We start from the raw sequence: 21,995 nt of genomic DNA on the forward strand, positions 1-21,995 counted from the left end.
AGAGCATGTGCATCAGATTTATTCTGTATATTGTTACAAGCATCTAATGTTCTTTGCATTTTATTAACTTGTAGCTGGTAAAAGATGTCGGGAGGGAGAAATTGTTCATAACAATTGATAATTGAATTTTTCGTTTGCCTTATTCAAAAACGTTGTATTTTTTTTTAAAGAAAACGTCATAATTATTAAGGCGCACTGTAACCAAGGTGACAAGGAGCAAGGCGAGTTTCTTTATGCGAGAACAAAGCGAAGGAGGTACTCGAATCAGCGAGACACCGATTTTCTCACTACGATGTCTGCATGCGGAACATCTTCGGCGTCATGCATGGCGTCTGGAGTACGAACATCAAAGGGGTTGGCACCTTTTACACCGACAGATATATGTATACGTATACATGAAACTCTCGAGTCTCATAACGCCAGGTCTTGTACGAGTGTCGGGCGACTTGCGGCTCGCTCGCGTGTTTGTATAACAATGGCTCTGCAAGAGATGTACGGAGAAAGATATTGGAGACTTGGTATGCTGCTTGGTAGCTCTTCAGTACATACGTATACACCAATGTAGATGAATTTGCGAATAATGAATCAATGCAAAGTTTTAGGATAATCAGTATTTTTATTAACAGTACGAATTTTTGCATTTACGTATGTACACTTGTGACAGTTATGCAAACTTAATAATTATTCGATTACATGATATTGTTATCGTTAAATGACCCAAAGTGTCATTGTTATTATGCCTATGCGATATAACTCATCTTTAAAATAACTATTTTGTACGTTACTCAAAGTTTAAAAATATCCTCAAGTTTTATTATTTTATTCTTGCACAAAAAAGATTATGATTGCTTTAAAAAAAAAACTTAAAAATTACAGGAAAATCAGACTTAATAAAAAGTATCATTACTTACTACGAGGTAATTGAATATAACAGCTCGAGTCTCGTCATGATTTTCAAGAAATTGTATAAAACCCCTATCGGTGAATAAAATCAGTAAAAGTTATCCCGTAAGTTTCAATAGTTTTTCAGCAATTCGTATTGATTTCATTGAATCTAACTTTTTCATCGGTGTTTCGTCGAAGAAAAAAAAAATTGAATTATCAATGGCGTTATAATTTTCGCCAATGTCCAACATTCAAAAACAATTCGCACTCGCCGCGGCGGCGCCTGTTCCGGTCTCAGAAAAAGCTCAAAAGCACAAAATCCCAAGAGCAAAAATGTTTAGAGCGCAAAGTAGAGGATAACGGTCAGAGCGATGTACTCGATGTTAGCTATGATGATTTCGGCGGTGCTGCTCGGCTGGGACTGTTGCTCTTTGGATTCGGATTGGCCGTGATCGTGATCCTCGCGATGCTGATGGCTGTGGTCATTTTGAGCGTCTCTCTTGGGTCTCGAAGCCGATTCCTGACTCGATCTCTCCGTGGTTAACGACTTATCTCCGTAGCTGCTCTTAGCGAAAGTCGCCAGAGTCGGTAGAAAAGGTTCCCGAGCGAAAATCTGCTCTCCGTCGTCTGATTTTCCCATGGATTTGCTCTTTTTCTTCGTCTCTTTCTTGTCCACGCTCTTTTCCGCGGACGGCGGAACGTAGACTGGCCCGAGAGTTTCGCCGATCTGTTCGCTGGCCGAAGGCGTCTCGTCGCGGAACATCAGCTCGGGCCTTTTATTTTGCTCGTGCAGCTCGGCTGTAGGTAATTTCTTGAATATGGGCTTGAAGCCACGCTCGATGACGATGCTCGACGGATCGAAACCCATGTTCTTGGTCGGAATGACGAGCGGCCTTTTGAGCTCGCCGGTCAAGCCCTCGTCCTTGATCTCGATCTTCATTTTCTGTGGCACTAGTGCAGGCACCGCTGCTGGAATCTCGACCTTGACGAGTTTCGTGGGCTTGTAATAGATCTTGGGCTTGCTCAAGGTTTGCATGCGCGACACGACGGGAACGGGCGACTTGTAGACGGCTTTCTTGCGCTCGTACGCCACCGCGGGCTTGGGAATGTAGGGCATGGAGGGCAGGGCGATCGGCGCCAGCATGGGCCTCTTCATGGACGGTTGAAAGTAAATGGGGTACTGCCTCTTTTTGCTCATCAGGATGAATTGAGGTGCCGTTGCTGGCTGCTGGCGCAACATCGGCGTTTGGCTCTTGGTCACGACGAGATTCTGCGAGCTAGCTGCTGGTGCTGGTCTTGCGCTGATGTACGATTCCGAAGTAAGTTCTGGACTCTTGCCTACTGCCAATTGTTGTTGTTGCTGTTGATATTGCTGCTGCTGCTGCTGCTGATCTGTAATAATTTTAGAGTGTTGTGATTCGGAGGCAATTTCTGTAACCGAGGCCGGCTCCGTAGCCGTTTCGGCGTTAATGATCATCTCGGGCGCTGCGCTAGACGGCGGCGCAGGCGGCTGCGGTGGCTGCTCCGATTGATGAAACACATGCTGATAGAGTTGATGCTGATGAAGTTGATGATGATGATGAGGCGCGTGATGATGAAGCAACTGATTACGGGGATCGGACGCGGGACTGTTAGCCATGACGTACTTGACGGCCAGGTATTTCAGCGGGGAGCGACGTTGCAATTTGTCAGCGTTAATTGTTAGTTGCGGATGATGATGATGAAGATGATGATTATGATGCATGTGATGATAGTTATTATGATTATTGTTATTGAGGCTGTTGCCTCCCATGTAGTAATAGAAGGCGTCTAAGAACGAGGAGGGATGGCTATGATGCTGCAGCTGCAACTGCGGCTGGTAATGATGAAGATGATGATGTTTATAAGGACCTGCTACTAGTTTGCTCGCGGGGTTAGAGCGATGAATATTGTGATGATATGGCGCGAGCAGATGGTGACCGCGCAACGCATAATCCCGGCCCAGTCCAGGATAATCCTGCTCCAGGCCTGCGAACCTCGCGTAATCCGCAGGCGAGGCTTGCGCGGGCGCAGTTACCTTGCTCGGCGCGCCGTGGACGCTCGCCTCGGTGTCCAGGTCGGCGGCTGCGGCCCGGCTCCGATCGGGCTCCGCGAACACCTCGTGCTGCTCGCTGGCCGCCGCCGAGGCCCGATCGAGGCTCTCGCAGCTGTCGTGCACGTGGATCTTCCAGCCCAGGTAGCGATGGGTGTAGCACTGCGCAGAAATTACCCCAACGTTTCAACGAATACGACTCTTAACGTTGCCTGGCTGGAATAATATGTAATATTTGAAAGCTCACGTGATAGTAAACGGTGTCCGGGGTATTCTCGTCGGGGGTCCAAGTGACGAATCCAGGCTCACCGGAGTCGCAGACCAGTGTCAAGGTGCGCTGATAGGCGCCGAAGGAGTTGAAGGCGTCGGCGAGCGGTTGATTCTGGTCCGGAGTCCATTGGCACAAGCGTCCGACTCCAGTGGGTCGTATGGTGCCGCGATGCGTCACGACTCCCGCGTACACGCTCACGTTCTGTTCAACATATTTTTCCGTAAAATTAATTATTCAACGATCGATCGAGTCAAGTCGAAAAGCGTACCGCTTTTTCTTCCGGAGTCTTGTGCTGATAACCTCCGACGGGATCGTCGGTGATGTAGAACGGATGATAGCGGGCCGGATTGGAGGGATTGTCGCCGCCCTCGACGACGAACGTGTACGTCTTGTTGCGCACCACGTGAATCTCCGGGATGAGCAGGCCGTTGATGTACCAGGAGATGCCCCAGCCGACGTGGCCGGTGATGGCCGGATAGCCGTGCTTACCGCCGGTGGGTCCCATCTGCGCGTAAAACACTCCGTCCTCGGGCTCGAAGCACTGGATCGGCGGTATTTCCCAGGCGTTGTCGGTGGGCGCCGGTGCCGGGGTCGCCGGGAATCTCGACGGTCTCACGGTCGTTGGGGTGACTTTCTGTTGATTCACCTGCTGAATAATACATTTTCAATTATTTTCGCCAAAAATCACTGCCAATGTAATTGGAAAAGAGCTTTTTCCTAGAGTCTCTTAAATGACTAAACAAGAAAGTCGTAGCAAACATCCTATGTGACACGTCCAGCTAGCATCCAAATACTCAAAGTAACTCGATCGAGTCAGGTATTTGTATTTTTGAGAATCCATATTTTTGAGTATTCGAATTTCATCAAGTTCATTCTAAACCCATGTTAAATTTGAAGGAGTGACAATCGTAACAAGACAAATAATAGCTAGTAAATCATAATAAGTATAATAGTTAGTAAAGTGACAAAAAGCATTCTACAAAACGTCAGTACACAAACAGTACACTACTCGAGTCAGAAATACCCTCGTAACAAAATTACATCGCACGTTGAATCCGTCAATGAATTTTCTTATTTTTGTTACAAAAAAAAAAGAAATTTGGACCTATCATAGAGTTTATTCGAAGAGAGAGAGAGAGCAAAAATATTTGAACCAAGTGAATTTATAACAAACCTCTTCTGTGCTCTTTTGGTCTCTCAAGCGTTGATGCTGCCTCCTTCTGGCTTGCTGTCTGGGAGGTTGAGCTTGCTGCTGTTGCGGCTGCTCCTGTGCAACTTCATCCTGATGCCTGGCCTGATGATTATTACTCGGCTGCTCGGCGACTCGCTCGCGCTGTTGGAGATCCGAACTCTTGGGCTTGGCGTTGTTATTGCTTTGCTGCTCTTGAAGCTCCGGCAGAGGACAATTCCAGGACGGTGGACGGCCAAAATCGATGAACTGATTGCCCTTGAGGTAGTTGCTGTGGAAGCTCACCTCCTGCTTGTCGTTGAGCGGTCCGATAGCCCAAATGACGGCCTGCGATCCGTTGGTGAAAATCTGTCGATCTAGCTCGTCGCTGGCCTTGAGCGGTCGTTGGTACGTGACTATGCTGAAGCCGTTGACTATGGCGGCGTTGAGCATACGCACAGAATTGGTATTTTCCTTTTTTCGTCGACGGAAAGAGAGAAAATGCATTTATAAATGTAACGTTTGAAATGAAATTCCTCAAACGATTTTTCGCTTGCGTAAGTTTATGTATGCAGCAAAGGGAGAGAGAGAGGTAAATTCCGTAAATTCAGCGAAATATTCCATTTCAATTATCGCGGTCAAGAATAAATGTGTAATATCGCATTACAAGCTCATTTCGATTCCCACCGCGAGCGAGCCAAAAGTAACATCCCAATTATTTGCTTAATGATTACAAAGGCTGATATAAACGCAAACGAATGAAATTTCGTTTCAACAAATTGCAACTTTCATCTCGATTTCCAAAAAAGGGAGAAAAAAAAAATAAACGAAACAATTTCAATGATTATATGATGTACATATGCGCGCATTGTTCGAAAGGGTTCGAAAGTTTATATAAAGATGTCGGAGCGACTCACCTGGATTTTAACATCGGGACAGCTGCCACGACCTCCGGAGCATTGAGACTTGGCGTCGAGATAGTAGTCGATCGCGTAGCCCTGAATGGTGCGCTTGTCGACCCAAGCGACGACGATGTCGCCGCCGACCATGACGCTGCGCTGCTGATCGCCGGACAAGCCGAAGGACATGTACTCGTTGTCGGCTGAGAGCATAATCAGTTTTCAACTTTAAGTTTTTCATCTCGATTCATTCGTGTATTATACCTATCGTAGGCGAGATAACCCAGTTTTCTCGTGACGCGCGATTATCGGCATTCGAGAGGAAATCGTCCACGTACATAAACGCGTATCGCCTGTACGTATAAACCATTAGAGTCAATGACGATACGCGTGTACGTCGATCGGATGAATTTTCTCCTTATTTTCAATCCATTCGAAATGGAGCTCGAGAGAGAAAAATTAGCTGCGTGCACGCGCATGAATAAGCGCGGCGAGGATCGAATCTGCAAAGGTGAAAGTGTCGCGAGGCATACGCGCGTCCGTGGCCTATACATCTTTTTCTTCCTCTCTTTCTTCCTCGAAGCAACGCACGTGCGCCTCGGTGTGTGTTTATACATCGTGTGTGTACGAAAACCGGACGTTTACATTATCGCGTGCACGCGTATAGGCGCACTTTTGCACGTGCCAGTCTGCGCTCTGGACACGTTCGATATAATATGTGTACATGTATAAAGGCGCAAGAGGCTGTGCTACGCCTTTCTCTTCATCGTTACACTGAATATGCGCGCACAAACACACACTCGCACGCATTTCGCAACTGCACCTCTCCCGACGTCTCTCGCGCGTACGTGTCTATACCGATTAACTGCGAGAAGCTCTCGGGTATAAGTGGCTCCGCGTATATCGCCAACTTTGCGCGCGAATGTCTGCCGCCGCGATGGTAATTGCGATTGCCTTTCGAGCATTGTTATAAGCGAGATTTCAGACGCGCGGAGTTTCCATTCGTACAATGCAAATCGCCTTTTTTATTCGCAACCCAATTTCTCACGAATACTTCTTGCGCTTGATTTGAAAAATCATAATCGTTGGATAAACGTAGATTCGCACGCGAATAGCCATTTCGATTATTTGAAAATTCTTAAAATTAAAAAGCATCGAGTCTAGCGTCGGATGTTTCGTAGATTATTCGCAGCAAAACTGTTGCAACCTTCTGATGACTATTAATGGCTTGCGTATGCGAACGCTTAGTTTTCATTTTTTTTTTTCAAAGTCAAGAATCGTAAATAATGATTTTTCGCATAAAACACGTTTCGCCGAGGATGATTTATAAGGAAGTTTTTCCCTCCAAATGAAGACTAAAAAGGAACAAAAATGACGCGCGAGAGAGCCCTGACAGATGCATTATGATTAATATGTACGGCAGTTACTGGCGTTCTCTAAATAGATGTAAGCTCGAAGCGAGAAATGGCTGCGCGCCGGATAAAAGCTTTAGCTATCGAGATTATCGAGTAATCCGATTAAAATTTCGACCGACGTAATTTCTCGCGATGGATATAGTCGAGTTTCCAAATCAAAGGATATCGGGGCGCGACGTACGGATGCTAATTTTTGTCGGGCATCGATATTTTCGCGATGCAGTCGCGTTCGGTTAAAAAAAGTTCTCGAGCTATAATGGACCATCGGAGAAGAAAGAGAAAAGATAAGGCGAAAATACAACGAAAATTCCATCGCGAATGTCAATATCGTGGCGCGAAGTTTCTAAGGACTGCAAAGGCAAGAGCTGTGCAGCTCCGGCGCGACGCTGGCAGCCTGAAAAACGACGACTCGGTATATACAGCGATATAGATCGCGTCGACGTAGTCGGAAGGATGCATTATACACGCGTGCATAGCTCGGGCTATATAGATGCATAAAGCATAGCAGGAATTAAGGAACAAGCGGGTGCGCGCGCGCCGCCACACCACCGCCGCGAATTCTGCTCTGGATGCATACGGAATACAGATATATGCATTATAAAGTTCGGGTGTAGTATAGTAGCAGCAGCAACTCATGACTGGAGCTGTGCAGAAGAGGAGCGCGAATCGGCTTACGTAACGGAACGAAACGATGACGCGGCGTGCAGAAATCGATATGCGGCGAAAGTCATGCAGCTGTATATATATATATCATGCAACTGTATATACGCGTATATAAAAGGTTCCTGCGTGCAGCATATACAGCTCTGGGTACGTACGTAGCAAGCGATGTGTATTATATACAGAGGCAGCAGCCGCAAGTTTGTGCCTCGCGAGGCAACGAGTGCTATATGTATACGATATAGTACTGCTCGCCAATTCTGTTGCTCTCTGCACTGCCATTGTGTGAGTGTGTCTATGCTTCTGTATACAGCACGTGTGCGCGGGCACGATATACTCGCATCAATTCCCCAGCGGTGCATGTGTACGTACGTACGTTTGCCAGCTTCGAAGGTCGCTCGCGCGTCTCGAGGTCCAATTTTTTTCGCCCTCGTCTCTTTTTGCTTTTTTACTTTTTCATGTTTTCCAATGTACGCGTTACATATAGAGACTCGTGCGCACGGGGTTGCTCTACAAAAACGCGAGCTTTTCATGGATACAATACAACGGCTCTGGCAGATCCGACGCTATTTATTGGGCCCGAGTCGAAAAATTGCGTGAAACTATTTATCGTGCTCCGATGCAGTTTTTTTTCTCTAATATCGTAAATACGGTCGCGAGAATCTCTAGCTGATACGATAATGTTTGATATTCTCGAGAAATTTTTTAATTCGATCGAGCGTGTCCGATGTGTGTGTGTGTGTTCGTTAGACGCTATCGTGCGCAGATATATCTCGTTTAATTATCAAACGAAAGTATATAAAGTATAGCAGAGCGGCAACATCGATCTCCTCGACGGTCCATTCTCGATGTATATATTCTTTTCACTTCTTGGGCTGTGGCATTTTACTCTATATACATTTACCGATATACATGGCCTCGAGGCTGCGCGCATAATAATGTACCAACGAAAATGTTTATAAACAAGTGAAATCTATTTATAAATGATTCATCATTATTTATACGCAGAGCGAGTCGCGTGCATGCTGCACTCGGAGAAAGTATCTTTCTCAATTCGAGTATGTGTGTGTGTATGTTTGCCTCGTTGTGTATACATCACGGGGCTTCGAGCCAATGGTACACGTGAAAATAATAAGAAAGCCATTATCATTGGCATTATCATAGAGTTAGCGGGACGCATGGATGCTTCTTTCTTTTCTTTGCTCTCGACAATTAAAGCTCGGCGCAGCACGTCTTGTTTCGCGAGCGCGGGCCCGCTGCTGCTGCTCGTTGTGCGAGGGGCGGCGCAACTCGAATGCAACTGCTGTGCGCAGCGATTATCGCGCTGGTTTTTCTCAATAAATACGTGCGTTTTTCTCGATACATTATATGTTATAAATTACCCTGTAATAACAACGTAAATTCCTAAGCGCGAGCTTTGGCCGATGCGGCTGCTGCTGCGTTATCGCTCGTAACGGATCGAGCAACGCTTGGGTAATTCTTAATAACCCCAAGTGCATATAGCAGAGGCTTTAATAGATATATCACGCAATATATATAGATCGGACCGGCGAAAATAGGTCATCTGATAAGTTGGAAAACAACTATTATTTCAGTTGCCTATACGTGTGTGTATGTCTATGCGTGCGAGGATGAAATTCGAGCGCGAGCTTATGGATGATTCAATATCTTGGCAAAGTTCGAAAATCGTAATGCTTGAGCGCGCGCGAACAACGTGACGCTGTCGTGCTTATATATACATAAAGATATCGCGTCGTTTATTATTGTTCACATAAAGACTCACCAAGTTTGCCGACCAGCTGCACGACGATGCTGTCCCCGGCCACGGCCCAGCGTACCTCGAACGACAGCCTATCGTCGAGTACCTCGCAGTTGAGCTTCGACTGGAACAAGAGCAACGAAGGACACATCTTTGAGTATGACGCACGTGTATGGTATATAAACACATGGCAGTGAGAGAAAAAAAGTTGGTTGCATTATGGATGTGCGCTCAAGGCGCCGTAGTATATAGGGCCAGCGAAGACGAAACTTGGCCAATTAGATCTCTCGCAGGCCAAACTTATATAAATGTCTCGGAGGGTTCGTAATTGTAGTTGCGGCCCCGGCGCGTATTATGTACGCTCCGTTATGCATCCCCCATCCATATGAACCCGCGTAAAAAAAATTTCATTGGGAAAGCTTTGTCAAAGTTTGGATGTGGCCGAGGTTTGCCAAAGTTCCGAAATGAGAATCACAGGATACATTTCGACCCACACGAGAAAGTGCGGAAAACTTGGCCAAAAATGGGAGTCACGTGTGGAAAACTTTGCCAAACATTGGAGTCTGTTGTGGAAAACTTGTCCAAACGTTGGAGTCAGATGTGGAAAACTTTGCCGAAAATTGGTGTCAAATTTTTCTACTTTTTGTACTGGCGTGGTGGGCAAAATTTTAGAAGTGTATGCTGCAATTCTCAATTTCGCTTATCGATAAATTCGAGGATTTTTACGAAAAGCAATTTTTTACGTAGCAAGGATTTTTACGATCGAGCAAAGTATTTCCGCGATGCATCAAACTCGCAAGCAAACTACCACCTTATTAGATTCACGCGGAATATTTGTTACAGTCACACATACGCATAGGGTAAATAATTTCGCGCGCGCGCCTCCAACTTAGCAATTTTTTACACTTGCACATTGCACTTTTTTACGCGAGCGAGCAGAATCTTGACGAACTGTGGTAATTTTATAAAATCACGCGACGACTTGCTCCATCGAATCTCTTACATTTAATAACATACATTCCTCATAAATTTATTAGGAGGAAATTTATTATGTTTTATTTATTAACCACGCTCTCTTCTGCTGCTAAAAAATACGGAGGTTAAACTAACTGTTTGACAGACTCATCGATCGCTTGGCTCAGCAACGATCGATTTACATAAACAAAAGAACTAGATGCCTAGCAATTAATCGTTGCTAGGCCAAGCGATCGATGAGTCTGTCAAACAGTTAGTTTAACCTCCGTATTTTTTAGCAGCAGAAGAGAGCGTGGTTAATAAATAAAACATAATAAATTTCCTCCTAATAAATTTATGAGGAATGTATGTTATTAAATGTAAGAGATTCGATGGAGCAAGTCGTCGCGTGATTTTATAAAATTACCACAGTTCGTCAAGATTCTGCTCGCTCGCGTAAAAAAGTGCAATGTGCAAGTGTAAAAAATTGCTAAGTTGGAGGCGCGCGCGCGAAATTATTTACCCTATGCGTATGTGTGACTGTAACAAATATTCCGCGTGAATCTAATAAGGTGGTAGTTTGCTTGCGAGTTTGATGCATCGCGGAAATACTTTGCTCGATCGTAAAAATCCTTGCTACGTAAAAAATTGCTTTTCGTAAAAATCCTCGAATTTATCGATAAGCGAAATTGAGAATTGCAGCATACACTTCTAAAATTTTGCCCACCACGCCAGTACAAAAAGTAGAAAAATTTGACACCAATTTTCGGCAAAGTTTTCCACATCTGACTCCAACGTTTGGACAAGTTTTCCACAACAGACTCCAATGTTTGGCAAAGTTTTCCACACGTGACTCCCATTTTTGGCCAAGTTTTCCGCACTTTCTCGTGTGGGTCGAAATGTATCCTGCGATTCTCATTTCGGAACTTTGGCAAACCTCGGCCACATCCAAACTTTGACAAAGCTTTCCCAATGAAATTTTTTTTACGCGGGGAACCAAGGTGCTATGTGCACTTTACGCTACCTATACGATATATAAACAGGGGCTTCGATTTTCATGCGAACACGTATACGTGTACGATGCCGACAGCCGACGAGAAGAGGTTACATCCAGCTGGGTGAAATGGAGCTTGTTGTTCCAGAGCACATGCTGTAGCAGTTGATATATCTGCGAGCGCGTATACGCGTCTATATACGTGTATAAACACGTATGTGCATGTTGCACGTTGTATGCAGTGCAGAAGCTGCCGGAGGATATGTACCTCGAGCTTTTGCTGCGCTTCTTGTTTAATGAAGTTTTGGTCGAGGGAGGTATAGAGAAAAGGTAAGCGATAAAGTCGTTTGTTTGGATTTTGTCTCTCGAGTTATTATTTATTACTTTTTTTTTCTTCATATGACGACGATATTTCGTATACAAGATTTCCATCATTCAATGTGTATATAATGATCGTATAACATGTGTACAATGATAATGTACAAAAATATCTTTCATGTATATATTGCGTCTATCTACTTTGGGGAAGACACGACGCGGCCCCTGGAATATTGCGGAGCTCGAGCGCGAGACGCTCCAACGGCGCGTCGATGTATTATCTATTATGGCTACTTAATCAATCTCACTACTATTATATGAGAAAACAATATTATGAGCAACAAAATGAACGGTGGGGTTATTTATTATATTGTTAGTTTTTTCTTTTTCTATATTTATGTTCCATAAAGAGCTTTGTTATTTCAGCACTGGCCTTTCGTACCTTTTTGCAAGGTCACAATCACAAACGTATACATAAATATACGAACTACATAAGTTGTACAAGGTATATATTGTTTTGTTCGTCGCGCGCAGTGTATAATGTATATGTATGACGCGTCTCTCTCTCTATCTCTCTCTCTCTCAACGTTAATCCAATAATCGATTTCTCTTATCACTATACGAGGGTGAGCCCATGCGAGAGCGAGCTTGGCCTAGGATCGATAATTAATCCCTCGAACGAGTCACCTATCGACGCTCCAATACCAGCTACTAGGCATCTATAATGTATCTCTCGCTCGGTTGGCGCGCCCCCGTGTATTAGTTGTCCTCGTGCACGCGGCGCGGCGGCCACCACGCGTATACACGGCAGCGCGCGCCAATGTGTACGAAAAGCTTTTAGCCCGAGCTATCCTACCCGCGTAGTTATACGTACGTATGTATCGGTCATTGGTGCACACTGGCCGAGCGAGCGAGCGAGCGAGCTGCAGCAGGCCACGTTCCACCATTATTATTACGTCGTACTTTCGGAGCTTTTTCCAAATAATCAACTTTGCCCCCTCTCGCTCCCACTTGGCCTCATACAGACGCACACTTGGACATGTTCATAAAACACACTGCAGCAGCTGCATAAGTACGAGCTATGGCTTTTCTCGTTATTTATATATTCATTATTACTTTCCATGCTGCTGCAAAGCGCATTTTTGAGTATTAATGGACTTTATAAATAATACTGATGTATAATACTGTGTAATGGGGCAAAACGTGTATGTTGTTATGTTAAATATACCACGACGTGCAGCACAGCTGGTTCACGATTCGCGTTATATTCCGAAATTAACGAAAAACAAAAGCTGTCTCGAAAAAGTACGGCCGATGAAACGACGAGAAACGTGTATACTTGCAAGTCGTTCTACCTAGGAAGACACGTAGTGCACGTATTTGTATGTACATGCGTGTGTGAGTTTGTGTGCGTGTGAGTGTGCATGCGCGGTGAGCTATGAGAAACTCCACCGACACTTGCTCGTTTTTGTCCTCCACTCCCCCGCAGAAAGTCCTATTAATAATCAGAGCTGAATTCTGCGGTTTCTGATGTATACAGCTTTTTGTCAGGCGCTAACGCGCGCAAACGCAACACACATACACCCCACTAAAAAGTTTGCTGCACGAGATGCATGTTTCATGGCTGCGAAGAGAATAAAAAATTATTCCAACAAGCATGAAACGCGATGTATAATCCTGTGGTTTTGTCACGCGTAAGGATTTGCTGCGCTTCCAAGCTCTGCTTTTTTGATTAATTATAAGGTTCGAAGCTGCAGCGAGCTGGACAAGAATTTTTACCACGGACAATGAAGCGAATGAAAAATTTGATTGATTGCGAGAAATTTTGGAAAAAATGCATCGCCCTTCGTTACTTGCGTAAAGCAACTTTACAAAAAATTCGTGAGTTACGCGGGAGCTTTTTCAGAGTTACAAAAAGTCCGAGAAAGTGCGCACGATTCGTGTTTGTGCGTGGATAAACAAGGCAAGATTTTCAAAGAATTTTATAATTGGAGCTTGCGCGCGCGCACCAAAGTAGCATTTAAATAAAGATTTGAAAAATAGCACGTAGCGGTGTTTTTTTCACGTTGCGCGAACGACTTTCTGTGTGAGTGGCTCATCGCGTTAACGCGTCGCTGCGAAGCTAAGCACACACTGTACAGTGCACACACGCCAAGAAGAAAGTGAGGATTTTTTACGACATACATGTTTTTTTACAGGTACGCACGCACCGCCGCGCGAAATAGGATTATAAAGCTGGAGATCGAGATGATCGCTGTCTGAAATTTTTCATCAATAAAAAATTTAATCCGTGAGAAAAAAAAGAACTGAAGGGCCACAAATGCGGTGTCGGAGTATTGGCAAAAGAAAAAGGGAAACAAAAAGAAAATGAGTACCGCAGAGAGGAGCGAAACTTTTCGCGCGCGCTAACACGTGTGTGAGGGTGTGTAAATACTCGATTCTTTTTTCTTCCTCTTGCTTTCTACGGCCGACTTTTCGTACGACGAAAAAAGTTAAAGTGTAGCGACACTTTTTTGCTCGGGCGTACAGTTGATGCAGAAGAAAGAGCTGAGCAGTGGTTGCAGCAGCAGCAGCGAGAACGGGCAGAGTTTTAGAAAATTGGATGTGCTCTCGAGAGCGCGCGCACCAAGGACCGATTGGATCAGCTGCCGCGAAATTCTCCCCCGGAAAATAGATTGCTCGGCTTGCTGTACGGATTGGCCCCCTCCCGCACCACCAGCCTGTATAAGAAGAATTGCCTTGAATGCCAAACAAGCTGGTGCGCCAGCTGCCACCTATACAGATATATTTGTATGGTTTTTCGCGCGCGTATACGCGATTTATCCGCGTACACAGCGGTGAAGTTGAAATTTTAAGGTAAATGCTTTCGCCACTTATTCGGGTCGAGAAAAGGCGAACCGGGCTACCTGCGAAGTATGCTGCACGTCTATTGTCGTTTCGGCGCATGTTTAAGAAAAAAATGTAAATATTAATGTTGAGATTAAAGTGTATCCTCGAAAATCTCCGGTATATATGTATACATAATTTATCCAGTACGGTAATAATGACGATAATACTACAAAAGGAGACGTTGGTCTGTCTCGTCCTATTACGTGGCTATATATAACTAAGGATGGGATTCCCTGTGGATCTAACGTTGCCCTATTCTATACATATACGATAGGCTAAGGCTAAACTAAGAGCGCGCGAGCGAGCGAGCGATCCGAGTCAGTGCTAATACTGAAGACGATAAGCTGTTTGTTGTTGAGGTCTGGCCGCGTTGGCTGGCTGCTGCTGCTGAAAGCGGAATCTCGCCCGAGCTTGTCGAGAAATAGTCGTCGCGGGGCTCGCCGCCGCCGCCGCCGCCGCCGCTGCTGCTGCACCGGATCGTCGCTGATAATCTCCCTGGTAATCGCCGTCGTCTTGAACGTTGGCGCGCAGCTGATGATGCTGAGCGGTATAATCGAGCGCCGGCACGATTTGCACTGACTGGCGACGCTGCAACTGGGGACGGTAAGTGGTCGGCCGTTGGTACTGTTGATATTGTTGCTGCTGTTGCAATAGTAGTTGTTGTTGCTGTTGTTGTTGTTGTTGTTGTTGTTGTTGGGATTGAGTCGACAAGTCCTGTCCCTGCCCTCCGCGCGCAACGGTCTGCAACACAAGGACAGAGACAGAGCTTTGTTAGTTTGCGTGCTTATTTTCATTTGGCGGTGGCGAATTTATGTGTAATATATATGGCGAGCATTAGTAGATGGTGTGAATGATTCGCGTGAGAACAGCAGCTCAGTCAGTAGTATGTAGCTTGTTATTCATAGATATGGATTAATCGATCGCGTAAAAATCACTGCGCCTAATCAAATATTGACTTACATCGATTGGCACTTCCACGATGCAGGGATCTTTTTTTAGTCAACGAGTCGAATGAGCGACGATATGTTTTGTCACTTTATCCAGACATTTTCCACGCGTTTATGAATATATTGTACCGTTCAACGTAGATCTGCGAGGAAGTTGCATTGTTATCCTACGTAGCGGTATCGTTGCGTCCAGATTTTCATGGGAAAAATGTTTTTCGAGCGAGTCGTGTAAACTCTTCACTTTTTGTAGCACAAATACTTTGCGGGTAATTAAGCCGGGAGAGTGGACGCGTAAATCGTACGCTCTTATTTGTACGATATTAGGTCAGATTTTCTCACGAGCATATTATATCTATGGGCGTGAAAGTCGAGAGCCCAATGAAGGGTGAACATCTAATTTTGTTTTCATTTGCCGCGCGGACATTGCGCGACGCGAAAAGTCGGCGGTGATCAGCGTGCGGTATGTAGTGCAAGTAAAACTCGAGCGCGAGCAACTTTTACGCACAATCGTCGAGCTAAATTAAAAACAATTAAGCGCAAGCAGAACAATTATTACAATTGACAAATTCCATTGTTCGCTGGAAAGTTGCTGACAAAAGTCAAGAAAAGCAAAAACTCTAGTGCCCATAATAACCATTTAGATTGAAAAAAGTTTCAGCTGCAACCACTGGGTACACCGCTCACATGATTAAGAACATAAATTTAATGTAGAACGAAAAATCGAATCAATGAACGTACATACACACATACACACACATGCAACTCATAGAAAGAGGGAGGGAGAGAGAGAGAGAGAGAGAAAAAAGAGAAATCGAAACTATGTATACGCGTGTAGTCTTGCTTACACAAAATTTATGTCTTGGAGCATTGCGAAGAAAAAAATCTCGAGCATGAATACGAAAAACGAAATTTATTTCAACTTTCCAGTGTGGGCAAGCGAAGGAAAAAAAATTACAAGGTCCAAATCGAAATGAGAGCTTGACATAGCTCTGCGAATAGCATTCCCTCCATTCGCAAAGCTATGCACAGTATAAGCGACAGTCAACAGAATTTCTCGTATGCATACGCGGCGAATCTGAATTATTAGACGTATGCACTCAACGGGTGCGCGTTAACGTTTTTTTCTGAGTTGTCGTAGCATTTGAAGCGTGTAAAAAAAGATGTTAAATGCAGAAATTTCTGGACGCTGTACTGGTAAATATTTGTCTTCTTGTAAAGTCCAAGGAAAATCTTGTTGTTATTTTTGTACAAGCACAGCGATGCTTTCTTTGCCGTGAGGAGAAAAAAAAACACAAATAATTCCGATTGAAGATGTAATAGCAACTAGTTCAATTTCTCTCTTGTTCGCCCGATAGGATCCTTCCACCTGCTTATATATGCACAAAGCATTATCTTTGATACCGACGCGCCATCCGCTAAATAATAAGAAAAGGGAGACCGGGATGAGAAATGCCTTCGGCTGCGACTGCCGAGTGCATCCATCGCACAAAGGGAAAAGGCGCCATGCCGCAGCTGTGTTTGTATCCAGTGTTGATTAGCCATTTTCTGGGTTTCTGCACTTTGAGAGCTGCTATCCGCTCTAGCTGTATATAATAAATACCTCTGTGTACGTGTTTATTCAGCCGTATGTGAAACGAGTACAGTGTGCGTATACGAGCTTGTAGTACCTGCCTGTGACATTTTCATCAAACGTCATAATTTCCCAAGGAATCAGATGGGTATTTACCAAATATTTGCGCGAGCGAGCTAGTGCTGTACCCTACGCGTGTATTTCGCGCGTTAATTAATTATTAAAACTAATATTGCTTTCGACACAATGATGGGCTTGCGATGTTGCGCACCCGTCGATCGCTGCGCTCTACGCGATATTCTCTCGCTTTGATTAGCTGCGATTCGCCGGCGCAGTAATAATGTCTATTTACGTTATACAGACACGAGGATCAACATATAGGCGCGCTAAGCTACCGTATTTGCCGCTGTGTAATTTTTAACTGTCAAACATTCGTAACCTGTGTCAATGCGACTCGTGTCAACAGTAATGAGAGAGCGAACGAGTCGCAGAGATAACAAGTATACCCAAAATTAATTGGTATTTTCATTTACGTAAATTGACGCGAATCCGAGTACTTTTGAATGCAACGAGCTTTTCGAAAATTCAAGAGAGCGAGAAAATTGCGGAGATAGTCAACGAATAAATATTCATTGATTATTTTTTCGCGTCATTTTATGAAAATTCGATTGATTCAGCGTGTCGCATCGAAGTTGCTAAAATTGCACGAGTTATGAGAAGTAAAAGAATAAAGCCGATGTATCGCAAAAGCAAGATGTGATGATTATAATCTATTTCTATATGCCTGTTGTGGCAAACTCACCTGAGGCGAGACGCCGAGCATCTTGAGCGAGGGCGGCACATTGAGACTGTGCGGAATCTTGACGTGGCCGAAATCGACGGCGAAGGCCTCGCACCAAACGCCAAAGTGTCCGATCTGATGCACGGTCAGATCATCGGGCAGCGACAGGACGATGGTTTTGTGGTCGTAGCGGCGTAGCGGCCCTACCTCGCCGTTCTCGTTGGGCAACTTGATCCCTTGGGGCGTCGGCGATAAACCAGCACCGACCCAGAACTTGGCGTCTGTTTGGAAAATAGTCGGATGCACGATGTTATTAATCGAATTATCGCTTGACATTTATCACGTTGTAACAAAAAAGCCAAAAGTAAAATACAGTGTGAGGAGTATATTAAAAATGTGCCACTATTGTATAAAGTGAAAAAAAAAGAGACTCACCAGGTGCCTCGCCATCGTAAGTAAAGCTTGGGATAAGGAGTGTTTGTGCATCAACGATAACCACAGGCTCGGAGCTAACCCCGTGTATGCCGCTCAGCTGGCCAAGTTTTTGCGGCCTTGGATAATCGAAGTTGCGGGGGATCTTCACGTCGCCAAAGTTCACCTGTAACGCAGCGGGATAAAGCAATGATTATACAGCGTACGCGCCGAGTCTTTTCATCTCCGGCTCGCGTGCTTGACGTTTTCGTATAATTTATTTCAATTTACAGGCGCAATATATTTTCATTTGGTTTAGCGCGCATTTTCAGCTACGCGAACGCGCGTGGGCCGAGGCAGTTTTTCGAAAAAATGCAACTTCCTTAATAGCGCGTTAATACTTCAAAGTCGTATATGTATTATATAAGTCACAAGAGGATGCATATGACATATACATAACGTGTACGTGCACTTAGCAAAGGCACACGAGCACACTAGCCTCGGGAAATTAAAAAGTTTTTTTTCCGCAGCGACAATATGAGTCGAGTCTTTAACGTCCACTTCGTTATACGCGTCGAGTTTGTATATGTACCCGTTACGGCATATATAAGAGCCAGCTTGCAAACTGCACACTGTTATATACACCTATTATGTTTAGCCCGAGATGCTTTTCGAGATGAAAAAATAAAAGCGCTACGAAACTTGCACGCTTATCGTCTCGCTGTGACTCGACTTCTTTTACTTCGCTTAACCGTCTCCCCCTCTTCTCTTATACTTCCATTCGCGCGCGCATACTTAGAAGCGTTTAGATTTTATCGAGTGTTGAGCTTTTCTCTGTACACTTTTCATCGATCATTTTACTTTTTATTTTTTTTTTTCGTGCACGTAAATGTTCGCGTATGTATAAAAATGTAACGAGCGAGACGTGTAACGTCAAAACGAAGCGGAATATGTAAAACTGGTAAATGGCTTGTACTTGTAATGATAATCTCATACTCACAGCGTAATCATCGCAATAAACGGAGAACCATTTGATGTTGGCCAAGGTCTTTCCCTCGGGTAACATCAACGTTATGTCTTTCTTTCTGTATCTTCTCAAAAGGTCGAACCTGTAGCGTATAGCGATATACTCATGAAATTAAAATGTTTTTTTCAACCATCTTTTATTTCTTATCTTTTTATTAATTTGTTTTGTTAACTTAAATTAGTCGGAAAAGCTCTCTTTCTATATGTTAAAAAATAGTGTAAGATCTTGAGTCAAGAAAGAATTAAGAGTTCTTGGGCTTAAAAGGACAATACGAAGTGGACACGATAAAGTTTAATTGTTAACGATCATTTTTTTACTAAATAAATTCAAGCAAATCATCATTTTAACACACTTTTAATAGGTCATTTTCACAGTCGCTAGTGGTCACCTAACTGATTTGCCTGGAGGTAAAATAAAGTAGGTGTTACGGCTTACATAAATGAGAGACCTTCTTTTTAGTTGTTTTTAATTCTCTACTTTTGAAATGTATAAAGTCAATCATGATTATTCAATCTTTACCATAATCTTTTTAAAATTCGTGCTTTGTCTTTTATAATTGTTTTAAGTTTGCCACTTATTTGTATCAAAAAATTGTCAAAAAAGTTAATTAATGGTCATGTATTTTAAAACAATTCATATGATAATGTTTTGGTTGTAATGACATTATTAATGTTTACCATTTCTACCAGGTTTAAAAAAACTTTTTATCGGATAATTTACTTACGTTCCACGTTCGTCTCGTACTTTGAAACCATTGGTTCCGACGGATTTTGAATGTCCAGCATAGAACCATGCGGCTGAAAATGATCAAAAGTAACTTTCATGAGAACTTTCGTTCTGATGTTTAAAAACAATTATAAAATTCTCGGAAGGTGATATATTTTGGCGCTCAATATCATATATGTGATCTCGCTTTTATTTCTTTCGGCAAAAACGAAAGTTACTCGTCCAAAATCGTAAACAAGTTATACACGCGTATGCGTCATCTTCTCGCACAATCGGCGCGCGTGAATAAAAACTGAGTGAAAAAAACAAAACTAAAAAAAAAAAAAAAAAAAAACAAAAACAAAAACTTTCAAAAATTTAAGCATTGCTATAAACTATCGTGCGCGAGAAATAAACGAAAAGTCTACGGTCACGCTAAGCACGTCGACGCTGTTTTTTTTTATCGGTAAGATGCATTTACAAGCTAGTTATGTGTCTCGTTGGCGAACACGTGTACGATATATGCTATATATATAGCAGTTTATACGTGCACGCGCACTTTTTACGATACACACACGGCGAATTAAAAGCGCGGCGAAAGTTTAGCGAGCCAATCGGTGCAGTCAGTGGCAGTAGCAGCAGCAGCAGCAGCAGCAGCAGAGTCGCCTTTGCAGTTTTTGCTTTACAGTTAGAAGACCAAAGTGTCTTGTAAGTGTATAGATATACATAAACACAGTCGCGATGAAAGTTGTGTACAGAGCTCGCTATATAATATAATTTTTTTCTCTCGAGACATGCACACCCATTCACACGCGCGCGAGGCGTTGGCTATTTACGTACTCCATATATATTTAGCGGCAGTGTCTCGGTATCGAGCCGCGAAAAAAAGGGTTTCACTAATACGTATACGTGCATAAATCGGCGCGATGCGATTTTTAATGGGAGGAAATTCCTGTGCGAGCGCGCGCGTGGCGACGGCAATGCATCGCCGGCTGCCGCCGCGCCGATATATATGTATGCATGCGAGGAGTTTCTCTTCTAAGCCATAGCTAGTCCAAGTAGTTTACGTTGTACGTATATTGGATCAAGGTCAGGGGCGTTGGTTCGGTTTGGTGCTGCTGCTGCTGCTGCGCTCGCGTTTTCAGTACGTATACGTATATCTCATATATTATATGCGCACGCTCTCGATGCGACGTAAACTGCGAGCGTTAGCCCGCGCGCGCAATTCCTCTTATCGACGAGAGCGAGTACGTACGCGGATGGATCAGCTGCACGCAGATCCGCGAGGAATTTCGCGAGAGAAAGTTGCGCTGCAGTTAAACGTACACTTACAGGTGCGTTTATATTTTCGTATACCGCGCGCTCACGATGCCAAATATTATATACTTTAGTCAGACGTTACCTGGTCCTTCGCCGTCGTAGGTGAAGTCCTTGATGAATAGCGTCCTCGCGTCGACGGCGTAGACTTCGCCGCTAACCCCGTGCTCGAGCTCCGAAAGCTTGCCAATGAGCTTCCCATAGTAGGCCGACGAGGCGGCTGCGACTTCGCTGCATTGTTCTGTAATTATCAAACAATATATACATTGTGTATGGCTCAGGCGTCTCTAATATATCCTGCGCAATTTTTCCTTATTTATTTTTCTCTCTCTCTCCATTTTTCTATCCTATTACTACGATTTTATCGGTTAAAATAACACGCTAATGTACTTTTGCTTATGGGTGCATTATAAACATTGTTTATATAAGCACAGCTATAACGCAGCCGGCAACAACTTGATGATGGCTCGGACTGCAACATCGCTCAGCGATGCATCGCACGCGCATATAAACGAACTGAGAAATTTATTGTATACCACACGATTTTGTAATTATTTTTCTCTCTCTCTCTCATTTTATACGCTCCTTTTACCTGCGCCGTGTTTTGATATTCGAATGCCGATAGCGCCGTTCATCGAGATTCGCATTTTATTTAAATTACCTGGCTATTAGCTTTATGTATAATTATATCAAATAATGAGGATGTCGTTATAATCGCCCGCGATTTGTACGTATATTCGTTTTCTATTGAGACATTTTGCGCTTATTGCGATTACAGGCGCGCTTATTAATCGATGTCGAGTGTAGGCATGATATAACCACGCGTGCATGTGTGTGTGTGTGTGTGTGTGAGAGTGTGTGGTTCGCAATGTATTAAAGTGGGTTTGAAAAACGACGAGCACAGCTTACAACCAGGCGCAGAGAACGAGAATTGGAGTTCTCGTTACGTCCGAC

At 44.0% G+C, this 21,995-nt stretch overlaps 1 protein-coding gene across 1 annotated transcript; it reads right to left on the reverse strand.

Annotated features, from left to right (window-relative positions):
• Positions 1 to 832: 832 nt before the first annotated feature.
• Positions 833 to 21,688, reverse strand: LOC106648745 (protein Skeletor, isoforms B/C). Its single transcript, XM_014365823.2, has 13 exons — positions 21,634 to 21,688; positions 21,127 to 21,282; positions 19,744 to 19,816; positions 18,993 to 19,101; positions 18,017 to 18,179; positions 17,603 to 17,862; positions 9,153 to 9,252; positions 5,313 to 5,497; positions 4,560 to 4,869; positions 3,496 to 3,857; positions 3,204 to 3,428; positions 2,324 to 3,118; positions 833 to 2,245 (listed from the first exon to the last, which is right to left on the reverse strand). The coding sequence occupies exons 1-13, from the start codon at positions 21,686 to 21,688 to the stop codon at positions 1,223 to 1,225; spliced, it is 3,816 nt and encodes a 1,271-aa protein (XP_014221309.1). The 3' UTR covers positions 833 to 1,222.
• Positions 21,689 to 21,995: the final 307 nt, after the last annotated feature.

Source organism: Trichogramma pretiosum, unplaced genomic scaffold, assembly GCF_000599845.2.
Source record: "Trichogramma pretiosum strain Unisexual culture from Peru unplaced genomic scaffold, Tpre_2.0 scaffold22, whole genome shotgun sequence".
In the NCBI taxonomy this organism is placed as follows: Eukaryota; Metazoa; Arthropoda; class Insecta; order Hymenoptera; family Trichogrammatidae; genus Trichogramma; species Trichogramma pretiosum.

Excerpts from the sequence above, each read along its gene's own strand:
- LOC106648745 (XM_014365823.2), bottom strand. The coding sequence starts at position 21,688 with ATGCGAATCTCGATGAACGGCGCTATCGGCATTCGAATATCAAAACAC. Across the intron at positions 19,817-21,126 it reads CTACGACGGCGAAGGACCAG|CCGCATGGTTCTATGCTGGA; the intron begins GTAACGTCTGAC and ends GATCATTTTCAG. Across the intron at positions 3,429-3,495 it reads AGACTCCGGAAGAAAAAGCG|AACGTGAGCGTGTACGCGGG; the intron begins GTACGCTTTTCG and ends TATGTTGAACAG.